The sequence below is a fragment of the Vanacampus margaritifer genome, chromosome 6 (assembly GCF_051991255.1).
Source record: "Vanacampus margaritifer isolate UIUO_Vmar chromosome 6, RoL_Vmar_1.0, whole genome shotgun sequence".
Classification (NCBI taxonomy): domain Eukaryota; kingdom Metazoa; phylum Chordata; class Actinopteri; order Syngnathiformes; family Syngnathidae; genus Vanacampus; species Vanacampus margaritifer.
Window position 1 is genome coordinate 15,832,863 of NC_135437.1, and position 14,732 is coordinate 15,847,594.

The 14,732-nt window shown below is 39.2% G+C and overlaps 1 protein-coding gene across 2 annotated transcripts in view; it reads right to left on the bottom strand.

Annotated features, from left to right (window-relative positions):
* Positions 1-14,732, bottom strand: part of LOC144053964 (transcription factor SOX-6-like) — a 92,479-nt gene that overhangs the window by 19,894 nt on the left and 57,853 nt on the right. Inside the window, exons 8-10 of one of the 2 annotated variants that reach the window (XM_077568930.1) lie at positions 8,310-8,433; positions 6,179-6,252; positions 242-391 (exon numbers count right to left, since the gene is read on the bottom strand). In XM_077568930.1, the coding sequence (XP_077425056.1) occupies positions 242-391; positions 6,179-6,252; positions 8,310-8,433 (348 nt within the window). Of the gene's footprint in view, positions 1-241; positions 395-6,178; positions 6,253-8,309; positions 8,434-14,732 lie in introns of both variants that reach the window. The other variant, XM_077568929.1, reaches the window with a different exon arrangement.

Consider the following 14,732-nt stretch of genomic DNA (forward strand, 5'->3'; position numbering starts at 1 on the left):
GCTAACCCACGCACACACACAGGCACATACACACACGCACACACACACAAACACGCACATGTGGCTTCCATCATAGCACCCGGTCGTCAAATAAAGACGAGGCGTGCGCTCTCCACAGTGAAGAGGTCTGGCCTGCAGCCAAACAGCAGCCAGCGCCAGTGTCACTTTGTCAGTGTGTGTGTTTGTGCGATCACGTTTGATCATAATTGAAAAAGAGAATGAAGCGGATTTTCGCACTCACCTTGACCTGCACAAGGGGACTGGACGCTCGCTTCTCGTTCTTGAGGGCGGAGGGCGACAGCGGGCCGGATGCGTTGGGCGCCCCCGGCGGGACGGGCGCCATCTTGGCCCCCGGCGAGATCTGCATACTCGCCAGCTGGGCGGCGTACAGCTGCTGCGAGAAAAAAACGTCAAGAAAAACCGACAGGCAGTTAGCGTCGGTCGGTGGCTTTTTCCTCTTTCGTCCTGCCACACACACACACGCACACACACACACACACACACACACACACGTCAACAACTCACTCAACAAGAGTGTCCCGCTAACAATTTAAGGCGATTGTTTCGCTTTAATTCGCATCCAAACACCAAGTCGTTGCTGGACTATATCTTTAGATCACCCACGTTGTGGCGCTTGCGCAAAATAAGCTTTGGTTGCCACGGCGGCTGCAAGTGGAAACCACTCCAAGTCTTTTACATGCCGAATTCTCGACATGATCATCAAACTTTGATGCTATGCTCCGGCCACACCAAAATGGCTGCTTCAAACTAAAATGGCCGACTTCATGTTCATATTCGGAAATGGGTTCTTGAAACTTTTTTCCTGCGCCATGATATGATCGACATGTCCACTCAATTTTGCATCCAACTGTTGTCAGGGGCAAATTTATTTGAGTTTTCTTTTTCATGGTGAATACTTAAAATGATCGTCAAACACATAAATACACAAATAAACCTTCAGAATTTTATTGTCTCCCATTTATTTGTCTAGGATAGCAACTTCCGATTGAAATTTCCGATTGGGCAAGTGTAATGATCAGTGAAACTGTTGTTTGATGTAAGCCAACCCCCCCCCCCCCCCCAAAAAAAAAAAAACTTTTCAAGAGGTAGTGAGGCCGGTAAAAAGGCTATTCATTCGTTTAAAATAATAAACAGTGATTTGGGTCCTAATTGCAAGCAGTGATGATCAAGTTGACCTTGTAGAGTTGAGTTTCTGGGATCCGTGTGATGTGGGTCTAGTATACCTGTTGCTTGCTGTTGATACTTTAGTAGCAACTGGAGAAAAAAAAAAAGTCTTGGTCAAGTTCATCTTTAAGAGACCCATGGAAATGGCTAGAATGACCCTAAAATGGCTGCTTAAAAACAAAATGGCAGACTTCCTGTTTCCATGACATCTGTGGGCATGGCATCTGTGTTTTTTGTGGGACTACCCAAAAAAGGATGTTACTCCAAGTACTCATACAAATATGTATATGAACACGCCTGAAACCTTTTGAGGGTATTTACGCAAGGGAAAGCAGTGGCAGTTTTTTTATTTGTATTTTTTTCATGATGGCCAGAAGTAGTGAAAAAACAACAGTATAATGCTGTGGAGAAAAAAAAAGACTAGCAAGGGATGATCCTGCAGTGGTGGAGGGGGAAAACAAACATTTTTTTCCGACCGACGTACTTAGCAAGAACCACAGACCAGCAAACCAAAGTCTGGACCATCCAAGTATTATTCAGACAACTAACCGGAAGAAAAAAAGTGGGGAAAAATGTGGTACAGTATTGTTCAACCTTTTATAGAATGTGCCTGGACCGCTGACATTTCCCTGAGGAACTCCGCTCAGAACTGTGCTTGACTTATTGTTAACTGAGTGGATCTTGTGGTGCAAAATCGTACATACTTCATATAATATTGGGACAAAAGCATTGTGATACCAAAAACAAGTGCTGTTACCAATTGTGTTTTGCTAGTTTGCTACATTAGCTTAGCTCATCTTACCTAACTGACCTTACATTTGAATGGGTCTTGGATCATGGCATGGTGGTGCAAAATCACGCAAGATCAGCCATGTATAAAAACATGCACATGCCACTTAATAGCAATTTATTTTGCTAGGTTGCTACTTCTTGTTTTATCAACATTCCCGTTGGCTTGATCAAACTTTCAGCCGGTATCGAGCAGCTTTTTGTAAATAATAGACTTGATGCAGAATTTGTGGCACAAATCTGTTTGTGACAAGAAGGAGCGGTTAGTAAAGCTGCTACATTAGCTTCACATGCTAGCCTGTGATAGGACTCTTGGTATTGACATGCTATTTTGATATTGTCTTGGATCTTCTAGTGCATTCGAGTCACAACTGTTTGTGTACATTTGACGAGAAGCTAAGTGAATATGCTATGTTAGCTTCTGTGCAAAAGTTAGCATCATCACTCAATAGGCTTAAGTGTCTCGGCCAGTGCCAGGCAGCTTTTGAAGCACAAAATATTGTGTGACGCATTAATTTAAAATTGACAGCAAGGAGTGGTGAACGAAGATGCTGTGCTAGTTGTGCTATGTTTAGCTAATAACGTTTTTTTGATGGACTCCATCTGGGTGCTTTCATTCGTCTTGCACTAGCATCTGTTCCATCCCATCTTTATCCTCTAATCCCCTCTCAGTCAAAAAGACCCCCACTCTTTCCCTCCGTTATTGGCAGATCCGATTTCCCTGTAGTCAAAACTGCACAGTTCGCGGTTGGGTCCTCTTTTTCCAATATTAAACACAAACAGAAAAGGGGGCCTCGCCGTTGCCTGAAACAAAGCATGTGATGTCACGTCACTTGTTTTCTTTGGAAGGCCTCGGCGGGCAGTCAAAATCCCCGTAAGAATGTGGCGTGAGCGGGACCCGAACGCGGTATGGTGGCGGGGCCCCGCTCCTGTCAATCAAGACCACCGCAGAGCTGCTTCTGCATATTCCTTGACATCGCTAACCAGGGAACCCTCTAATAATACAGACTTGTTTATCTTAATGCTAACGTTGTACACTAGGCTCCATTAGCCAGAAAGTAGCCGGTTTGCTAACAGATGATCACACATTCAAATATGCTCATGGATCATGTTAGTGTCTTGTCGTCTCATGCTAACATTGTACTCTATTAATCACAAGCTGGAAAGTAGATGGTTGGCTAACATGCAGAAGAACACATATGCTCGATAGAGTCCTGTTCATCTTATGCAAATGAGCCAGAACATAGCCATTAGCTAAATAAAATTTTATAAATTGGCTAATGGCTCTACCATTCTATATACTGTATGTATTAAAAACTGTATATGTACAAATGCAGGCCTTTGCCACAATAAACGCCTCTCCCCTAATAAATGCGTGACACTCTCTGCAAAATTTATTTGCACGGCAATCAAAAAGTCCTTAGAACAATCCTCATAATTGCCTCTGGCAGGGTTATTATTTTGACAACAATGTCCAAACATGTGCTGCCCGCCTTGCCACCTCGCAAACATTCCTGGCATAATTGCTCCCTCGTAAACAAACTCCCTCCGCTCCTATGATGAAACACTTCCATTCTCATTCAGGTTTCCTTCTTCACGTCTTCGCTCTGCTGACGCTTTTACTGTGCTGTGTCAATAGCAGGTAACGAGAGCCCTGATACACGAGGACGACGTCAAGCAACAATAATGAACAAAGTGCTTGTTTTTCTTCGCAGCGGAATGCCAAACATGTTCTGTTCTTTGCAAATATATGCTACGATAACCATTAGCGCTAAGTGCTATTTTCCCGACACAGGTGTCAAGAGGCAGTAAAGTTCGTGATGAATTGCTCGTCCAGGTGTTCCGCTTTCGGGAGGGACGGAATTCTTTCTGCCGTGATTCATCGCAACGAGAGGCTTTTGTCTGATGGGCGGATGATAAAAGGGGTGGCTGCTCGCGTGTTGCTTGTGTCTCCCTGAGCTTGCTGGCGCACGCACAAAAAAATATGTTTTGAAACACCACAAGCACCTATATCACCTTTTCATAGGAGGGAGGAGGGAGGCTTTAATTCTTATCATTATCATTATTCCGGCATTATTCCGGCAATTACGTTGGCTCGTATTTTGGCAAATAACTGGCCTTTTGTAAATCTTACAGTAATTATTCTCTCTGGGGAAAATTTTAAATTATTTTTTATTACTTCTGACTATTATTGTTATTACGGCAACTAAGTCACCTTTAGGAGGACTTAAGTTACTGCAATTAAAACACCTTCTTAGGGGCTTTATTGCTTATGATTATTCCAGCAACTAAGTCAACTTTTTCCAGACTTTATGTCTTATTATTCTAGAAACTAATTTGCTTTTTAGAGGGGCTCTTATTCTTATTGCTGCAACTAAATCCCCTTTTTGGGCCATATTTGGTGTGCATCGTAATACTAATTATTGCTGTTGTTCTGGCAATTTGCCTCTGGGGGGACTTTAATGCCTACTATTTCATCATCATCATCACCATCATCATTATCCTAACTATTATGATTGTTTTTTTTTTGTTTCTGGGCTAATAAACTTTTTTAGGGCTTTAATTCTTATCATTACATATTCTTGTATTAAATCACATTTTTAGGAGCGTTAATTAACCATTATGCGTTCAACTAAGCCACTTGTTGGGGCGTGGCGTTAGATCTGTAGATTTTTGATGACGGTGATTTATTATTCTCATTATTCTCGTCTTGCCCCATCCTCCTTTATCGACCGTTTGGCAACAAAAACCTCAGATGACAACACAAACAATGGAGTCAGCCATGACACGGAAAACAATTCCCCAATTTTCTTCCCTCGACATGAAGCCGGTTGGCCTTGACCTGGCTCTCGGCTGTGTGGTTTCATGCAGCAGGTAGACGTTGAATAGTTATTGTGTCAAGCAATGGGTCACGAGTCCAATAACAGCTTCTTTTTTCTTTTCTTTTTTTTTGCACCACTTGAACTCAGGGTTGCACTCGTGCCTAGTAGGAGTTTTGTTTATTGGACCAATGTTTCTTCATCTGAACATGGAAACAGCATCTTAAACGTTTCGTCTTTAGATGCTTGTTCTGCTCCGGGAATGTTTTAATTTTCGGAGAGGCCGCTTTTGTTTGCTTTGTATACGTTTTCTTTCGATGAGGATGTAAAGAACAGAGAATGCCACTTATTCAAAGCAGCTTTTATGTGATGCCTATGTCAAGGCAGCTGACCAATTTTTTTCCGCTGCCATGCGTAGTGGAGCAAAAAAATGCATGACCATCTCTGATTAGCATCCTCATAAACAGCAATGTATTCATCAAAAATTCATAACGTTAAATAGCAATTTTAGTGGCGCAAAATTGTAAGTCTCTATTTTTCTGTCAGCTGAATCAATTTTTAGATGCTTTAATTCCTGTTACTATTCTTGCAAATAAATTTCATTTTGGGTGAGTGCTTTACTTCTTATTACTATTCTGGCAATGTATCTTTTGCGGAAATGTAACTCATATTATTATTCTGGCAACTAATTAACTTTTGGGGAGCTTTAATTCATTGTTTTCCGGAAAATAAGTCACATTTGGGTACTTTAGTCCTAATTAGTATTCTGCCAAGTCCCCTATTTGGGGGTATTACTGTTCTGGAAAATAAGTTGTCTATTTGAGGGGTTTTAATTCACCTTATCATCTTGGTAAGTAATTTACAGTCTCAAGAGCTTTCATTTGTATTATTATTAATCCAGCAATTTAGTCCCCTTTTAAGTGATTCACCAGTAATTCTTATTTTAGACTTTTTAATTTCTTATTTTTTTTATGTCTGTAGATATACTTTTGAGGGCTGTAATTCTTATTACTATTCTAGCAAGTAAGTCATCTTTTGCTTTTTTAAATGCTATGTCATTACAAATCCTGCAGATAAATCAACTTTTGGGGAGCTTAGATCCTAATTAGTATCCTGGCCTCTAAATCTGCCAGTTAGCGACTTTAATTTGTATTACTGTTGGCTTTAAGTCTTATCATAAGTATCATTAATACCAGCAATTCACAATTCTCAGAACATTTTATTCATGTTTGTGATGACTATTTTATCTTTATGCTCAGGTTGAAATGTCGATAGCTCTCTTAATTAGAAAGAGTTGGCATTAAAGTGACACTTGATGATCTCTCTCTCTGGTGGACTGGCACATGAGTTAAGCACTGTCTGTGTGTGACCTTGTGGTTTGTCACCTGTAGCTGAAGTGGACTGAGTCCGGACGCTGCCGCCATTGTGGAAGGAATGAACTGCATGGGGTAGTTGTCACCTGTAGAGAGCAAACAGTGGCTTCATGTTTATATTCATATCCCACTCAGCTCCGCACACTTTCCACTTGCACTCCATTCTCCCGAGGTTGGACTCTAAAAGGTTTTCCATGTCTGAGCCTTTGTTACAGTCAATAATGGCTTTTTAACAACCAACCCTTACCCTTTAAAAAAAAAAGTCTAATAATAATGTTTGCCTCTCTTGGGACAAGTGTGCTCATGTAGGAGGAAATTTTTCCAAATGGTGGAACACCTGGAGGAACACAAGGAATAACTGAAAGAATGTGTGAGTGTACCTTTGTGTGCACCTTTGTGTGTGTGTGTGCGTGAAACACCAGCTTGTTGACATGTATATGATGTCTTTTTTTATGAGTCGTGAATCTTCATTATTATTGTGTGTGTTATCAAGCTGATGTGTACCTGGATAGTGTAGATAGGTGTGTGTACACCTTTGTTTGTTCGCAACATACCTTTGACCATTAGGATTTTTTAGGTGATTTTTGAGTCTGTGTCATTAAGTGTATCAAACCAGTGTGTACATAGATAGTGTAGATGTGTGTGTGTGTTTGTGTGTGTGTATACCTTTGTTTGTTTGCAACATACCTTTAATTTACTCTTGTAATCTTACTCGGTAATAGGTAGGGTTAGTAGGTAATATGAAATATTTATTAATATCTCTTATTAAGCTGTCATGTGCTAGTATATAAGTGTGTGTATACCCTTGTGTGCAGTCCTTTGGTTGCATTTTTGCATCCACACGTGATTTGTGATTGTATGGTGTGATGTGTGTTAATGAGCCTGTGCGTATTTAGGTAGTGCACATGCGTGTGTGTGTGTGTTTGTGTATATACCTTTGTTTTTTTAATCATACATTCAATTGCAATATTGCTTTATGTGATTTTTGAGTCCGTTATATGTATGTTATCAAGCAAATGTGTACATAGGTGTATGTGTGTGTATACCTTTGTTGGTTTATACGTTTACTTAACTGTTGTTTTTCAGGTAATATGTAAGTTTACGTTATTATTATGAAGATGTTATAACATATATAAGTGTGTGTATACCCTTGTCTTGAGTTTGATTGGGTCTTTGCTTCTATTTCAGGTGATTTTGAGTCTATGGCAGCATGTGTGTACCTGGATAGCGTACATAGGGGTGTTTAAATGTTTTTTTTTATTGCATTCTCACAACGAGGAGCATATTTTGCGGCAAAATTTGCCAATAGTCTTTAGATGTCATTGCAGCCTGCACAGATTCCAGACGCTGGACGGAGGATGTAGCAAAGCAGCCCCAGATTGTAATGAAGCCTCCTTAGAAGTATACCAACAATTATGTGCGTAAAATAAGAGAAAAATTGTAGCTACTGCTAATCGTGGTAGATTCTGTTCTGGTGCTGTATTGCTGCAAAGGGTGTCTGGAATCTGTGAAATGAAACTTTAGGACTGTCAAGGCATTCTGAAGTCAAATGTGTCTCACTGATTCTGGGGCTGTTTTGATACACCCGGCACTGGATGTCTTGTATCTGTGCACACTACAATAAAATATCTGGACTATTAAAGTATTCCGAGGCAAACTTTGTAGTGTTGTTTTAAAAAATAAAAAATAAAAAAAATATTTCAGTTTGTTTTAATGTGTGAAACATGTCAGCGCCTACCTGGGAAGCAAGTGTGTGTGTGCGCGTGTGACATGTTCCACACTGCTGATGTTTTGTGCAGCTTTCAGCACGCAGTAAAAAAAAAAAAAGAAAAAAAAAGAGAGAGACATGACATTCCAGGCTGGGCTGTGTCCAATGTATTGTTGAGCGCCTTGTAAATCTCTCCGCTCGTTTCCAGAACATTCCTCACCTGACACACCTCATTAACGTGGACCGGGTTCCCAGTGTGTGTCTGTGTGTGTGTGTGTTAGTGTGTGTGTGTGTGTGTGTGTGAGAGACAGCGTGGGAGGTGCTGCTGATAAGAGCTGTCTTTGTCAGAGAGGCAGATTGTTTATCCAGAAAACATTTATTTCCTCCACATTCATCCCTACATTGTTCCATGTGTGTGTGTGTGCGTGCCCATACCTGGCTTGTACGACATGCCCGGTGGGAAGAGGAAGCCTTGCTGCGCGGCGGCTGCGGCGGCCGCCAAAGATCTCTGGTCGTGAGGGAACACGGGGATCATGAGGGGAGGCATGTGACCTTGGACCTGAAAGGTTGGCGAGAGACAAAACAGCGTACATGGACAAAGACAAAGAGAGAGACAAGAAGAGAAATTAAAATATGAATGAAAAGTAACTAAATGAAATAAAAACTTGCACATAGTTTTTACCCAATATAAATATTAGCCAAAAAGAAATAGTATACAGAATATATGTTACATATCAATTTTGTAATATTAATATAAGTTTGATCTGTTTATATATATTCCTTATTTCTCATCTTGTGTTATTTCCTTTAATATATTTATTTGTTGCTACGACAATGACGGTGAAAATTGATGACGGTGACAGTTTTATACATACCTCCCAGACATTTTATTAGGTACACTTGCAAAATTGTAATTATTATGTGTTCAGTTGTCCTTTTATTTTTGCATAGTTGTTATCAAAATACATCTATTTGTATTTTTTGAATATCAACGCCTTCCCAAAATAATTGCATAAGTCTTTTTTTTTTTCAGGATACACAAAAAATTGAACCATCATGAGAAAAAAAAGCAAAAAAAATACTTTTAATTATTTAAAAAGTGTGAGGATATACTTACACACTAAGGACATTGTATTAGGTACATTTGCACGATATACGGACTTTAAGATAACAGAACATCATTTGGTGACATGAAGGCAGAGTGTTTGCATTGGACGTCATCAGATGGTGCAACTGTGCCTAAAGAAACAATTGCTAAGTAGGTAAAAATAAATCAAATGAGAGAATAAAGATCAAGTCAAAGTTAAGTACGACACAAAATGGATGAGAAAATGTCTTTTGCCAACAGGGGCCCTTTCATGTCACCTTGAAAGTGTCTTGAGGGGGGGGGGGGAGTGTAGCGGTGGCCCCCAAGTGAGGTAAAGTGCACCAATCAATGAAAAGAAAGGGAAGCCTGCGGGGAATTCTTGTGTGTGTGCGTGTATGTAAGATGTGAAAAATATGATCATTCCCAAATCAATAAGGTTCTCACCCTCACTTGAAAATGTTTTGAAAAAAAATCCTAATGAATATCCAGTACTAAAATAATGTTTTTTATATTATTATTATTTTTTTGCGTAATTAGTTTCATACTCTTTTTAAAATAAAAGTGGAAAAAAATATATTACAATAATTTCATAATAATTCATAAATTTGAGTTAAAATTAAAAAGATGTATTGTGTGATATTGATTTGTGTTGAGGTCATTTTTCTGCCACTAGATGGCATAATTGCATTTGTAAGACATTGGTGACAGCTCAGTGCATTTTTTCTTTTCTTATAAAGAGCTATCTAATCATTAACATGAAGTAACTTGTGAAATTATGCATATTTTTAAAATTGTAAAATACAACTTGACCCCAGTCTCCACAAATATATGCATTATTATGAAATTTTATTATTGCAAAATTTTGACGTGGACGTGTCTGCTGCATTGCAACTAAATTCCCCCAATACAGGCTTTGCAAGTAAGTGGCGGTCATTAATTGCATGTTAAAAAACAATTTGCGGCTTTAATGGAACTTTAAGTGAACTCAAACTTAATGCAATTAATGACACTCCTAATTATGAGATTTGGTTGTCATACTGGAGAGCTAAAAGGGAGTTAATCAGACTCAAAAATGAACTTTTGTAGTAGTTAAATTACATTTTGGAGCATTTTACGTAGGAGGGGGTTAGCATTGGGGCGAGAAAAAAAAAAGCTTCCATTCATTGTGCTCCTCTGGGAACGCTGGGACTGACTGGGAGCACAAACACACAAAGATCTCCTTTTACCCACAAGGTGCTGGGGGTCCCGGCCCTGCTCGGCCCCTAAGAAAACACAAGGGCCCCTTCCTCACTACACACACGTGTACATACGCTGACACACTATTAATAGTCGTCTTGTGCGCGGGGGCAACCAGGACGGCGACGTCACCATGGTGACGAGTCGGGCCAAGTAACATAAAGCAACTTGGAATCTTTGAGTGTGTCACGTGACTGCTTTCTCGTCAGCTTTGTTTTAAAAGCACTGAACAATACAGTTGACTACGTTTAGGTACCGAGACCTTCTTCAAATGTTTGCAAACTTCCTGCGCGAGTCACTGCCGCTGACCTGAAGGGAAAACGGACAGAAACTTTGGGGTGTGTGGGGGGTGTTACTTCTAAAAAATACATCATCAATCCAATCCAATTTGACATTTCCTCGCAGGTATGTGTAAAAAGTTGGGTTGGGTTGTCTTATGAGTAATAGTAGGCACAAGTCCATCTATGATTATTTTGTTGAATTTACTCCACATCTATTTTTTTTATTCAATTTTTTTTTTTTTTACAGTGGGCCGCCATATACTCAACACTTTTTTTTTCTATTTTTTTTTCTAGGGAGTCAAAGCATTTTTTTGTGGAAAATGCATGTTGGCAGTTTGTCCCTGCTTAGTCAAGATTTATATATATTTTTTTTATTTTATTATTATTATTTATTTTTTGTTGTTGTTGTTTCAATAGCCATCAATTATTCACGGATTTTCATTATTTGTGGGCTGGCCTGCCTGGACTCCATTCCCTACAAACACACACACACAAAATACTGAACCTTTTTATAGACTGACACTTGACAAATTCATGTTGTTTGTTAGTACGAAACTAACCTGGATTTTTTTTTTATAGGCACAGCCATGTTTTTTATTTTTTTTACTTTTTATCCTCCTTGTTTTATGTTTAGTTTGAAAGTAAACGTTAGTTAGCCCCCTTCTGCCGCCTTTTTGAAGAAATGCTCACCACCTATCAAACTGTCACTTCCTCTGAAGTGGGTTGAGTTGACGTCACTGACACCATGCAGTGCTTGTAACTAAAATTTTTGCTTGTAATTCGAAGCAAAAGATAGGCCCCACGCTGGTCACTCGTATTTCAAGCCAATAATCTACTTGCTTATTGTAATGCCCTCACATGTGGGAAAGGAGAGCCACAGTTGCCAATACACTAAACTCATGAACAACAAGTGGGTCTAGAATGTACACCCATGATAAACAGGTTCATTGTACTCAAAAGACTCAAAAGTTTGAAAGACGTTCTGGCTCAACCGTCTGAATTTAGCTTTGTAGCACTGGAATTTTTGGAAAATTCAGCCCCCGGAGCCAGTTTCACTCATCAACATGCAATTTGGTAGATATGCAGTATCTTGCATGTGGAGATCCAGGTGTTTTTCAGAAACGGACCACTTCTAGAGAATTTGTCTCCTCACGGTTCTGGCTGGGTTCTGAAGTGTTCGGCTTAGGTGAACGGTATGGGATTTTTCAATAGGTTTTAGGTGAACTAATGGATACACACTCACACAGACGCACGCACACACGCACATGCACATGCACATACTCACCCACATACAAAATAAAAATTAATTAAAAAAAAAATATTAAAATAATTATAATAATAATAAAAAAGAAAAAAAAAAAGAGAGAGAGAGCAATGATGATGACATGTCAAATCGGTAAAATTACAGAATGAACAATACTGAGCTCTCCAGAAAAACAAAAAAAGAGAATTTGTTCGATTGCTATTTAGATTCGCTACAGTAGACAGATGGCCGACGTTCAATTGTACAACATAAGTGCTTTAGTCATCGCATGTGGGTGGAACATGGCGGCAAAGTTTGATGACTTGCCCTTAAACACAAAACTCAACTAAGTCATCTCACGCGTGTGTTGTGGCGTTAAATTGCTCTCATAAATAAAATAAATTTTGGCTAGATAATCGATTGCATCATGCTCTCTCTTTTTCCCCCCTTCTTTCAAGAAATTCCGCACGTGGGAGGATTTTAATCGTGAGTCACTGCAAACAGTAACCCCAAAAGGATGTTTATAGGTTTCTATAGCGATTCAAATAACATCACGTTCAAAATATGAAGTGAGGGCTCACCATAATAATAGAACAATACATAAACAACAACCTAAAGATGGAAGCGAAGGAAAGCACATGCAGAGGAGCTATAAATGAAGAACAGAAGGAGGAGCGAGAAGAGGAGGAGTGTGGCTTTGCAGTCATTAATTAGCCCCGTTAGCTCGGGCCCGCGCGCTGCGGTCGGGGCCCGAGCGCCTTTGTGGGTCCTGAAGGGAAATGGGCCACATATGAAAGCCATTACGGGGACGGCCTTAACAAAGACGCACGCCTGTCAGCCAACAAGCGGGGCTCGCTAACAACATGCACACACATGTACACACACAGCACCAGCATTGTTGATGATGTCTCAGCGCTACATCTGCATGCATATGTGTTTGGACAAAAGTTTTGGGACACAAAGTAAGTGAAAGGTGAAAAATAACCTATAACCTTCTATGGGAAACTATGGAGAAATATTGCTTAATATAATTGACACAGGAATCTAAGTAAACATCTGCAGAGACTGCAAGCTTTGCTATTTCATCATCTAGTAAGTTAGAAATATTGTTACCTATTGTTGTAAAACACAACATATGTAGCTAAGTGTATTTGGGTGGCTTGCTGGCAGCTAATTAAAGCCAGCAAATGTATTTTTAGTTCATTTTGATGGCAACATGAAGTAGCCCTTTGAGGCAAAATACAATAATTTTAGTGATCAATACAGTGTTTTAATAGCAACACATGATATCCCTCTGATGAAATGTTGCCATTTTATGACAAAATGATGTTTTACATGGCAAAATATTTAATTTACATGGGAAACTGAACAAAAGTCCATGATTTTAATGGCAACATAAAATGATACTTTGGTAGCCAACGCCATACATATACAGTATGTTAGAAAAAATCGAATCGGCAATATATCGCAATATTACAGTGCGCAATTCTCGAATCGATTCGATATGTGGCCGAATCGATTTTTAAACATCAATTTTACTTAAGGTTAGGATTCACACATTAAGCATGGAAGAATGTTATATTAATGGAACATTAAGCCTTAATATTTGATTTCAGTGCTGTTCAAACATGAAACAGACTGCAACCTGTTTGTTAAATGCAGTGGCTCTGTTATAAGTCTGAATTTTCAGATAAATAAATACATTTTCATACAAATCTCCCCGTGTACTTGTACAAGTTTACTGATTAGTGTTTTCTAAATTTGAGTTAAAAAAAAAATCACAATAATCAATTTATAGATTTGATCGGGATTAATCGTCATCGAATCGAATCGTGACCTATGAATAGAAAGGTACTAGTCAATTCACACCCCTAATATATATATATATATATATATATATATATATATATATATATATTTATATATATATATATGTGTGTGTGTATAAAATCCTGTATACTTTGCTTACGTTTTCATCCATAGGCAGACTTAATGTCTCTAGGAGAACTTTCAAGCTTGGTTCAAGAGAAAGCGAGTGTGTGTAAGTGTGTGTGTGCGCGCGTGTAACCATATCTATAAGAAAAGGGGGCCTTCGGAAGTATTTCTTTAACCCGTGGACATCCCCCCCCACTGGCTCGCCACACCATTTAAAACCACATGACAGGAAGCCCGGGTCACTTTGAACACTGCAGCACACACACACTCACAAACACACACACACACAATTTAACAGGGGGAAAAAAACACACCTCTGAACTTGCACAACTTGGGAAGTTATTTGCGTTTTTAGTAACACTGAAGATGTGTTAACAGAAGAAGGTGAGAAGAGAAGAAGAACATATGCAGGAAGCAGTAAGACTCCAGATTGTGATGGGCAACAGATTTTGGGTTGTCTTGTTTTTGACTTGGCTCAATTTAGAAAGGAAGAAAAATAGCAAGAAAACCTAAAAAATAGCGAGATAAACTTGCAATAGATGAAGTTATGGTCATAAATGAAAACCCTGCGATAGAGTGAATATAATTTATAGTCAATAACTGAACCGCGAAGTCTGCAGGGGAGCACTGTAAAAAAAGCACATTTTTCATAATGATCATTTGTTTCCGATCAAATTGCTCACAACGCATGTCTGCAAGGAGCTCAAACAGTAGCACGTGGTCATCTCTGCTGAGAGTTTTGGTCGAGAGGACGTCTGGATTTGATAAGTGCAAGCAGAGCAACTGAACAAACACAGCGTTTTAGTAGCAAAAGAGGCCTTTTGGGATTTTCATTCAACTCTTTATGGACAAATACTGAGTTTGGATTGCATTCTCATGGGGAAACTAGAAACTAGAGCCGACTGTCCGTTACATTGAAGTACAGAAATACAATTCGTACAGAATTAATGTTTGGCACATTATTGTACCCTAAAAACACCCAATGCAGTACAAAATAATTCTATAATATAATTATTTTATTCACATTCAATACGACGCCATAAATACAAAATGTATGTATTGTACTGTACCAAAAA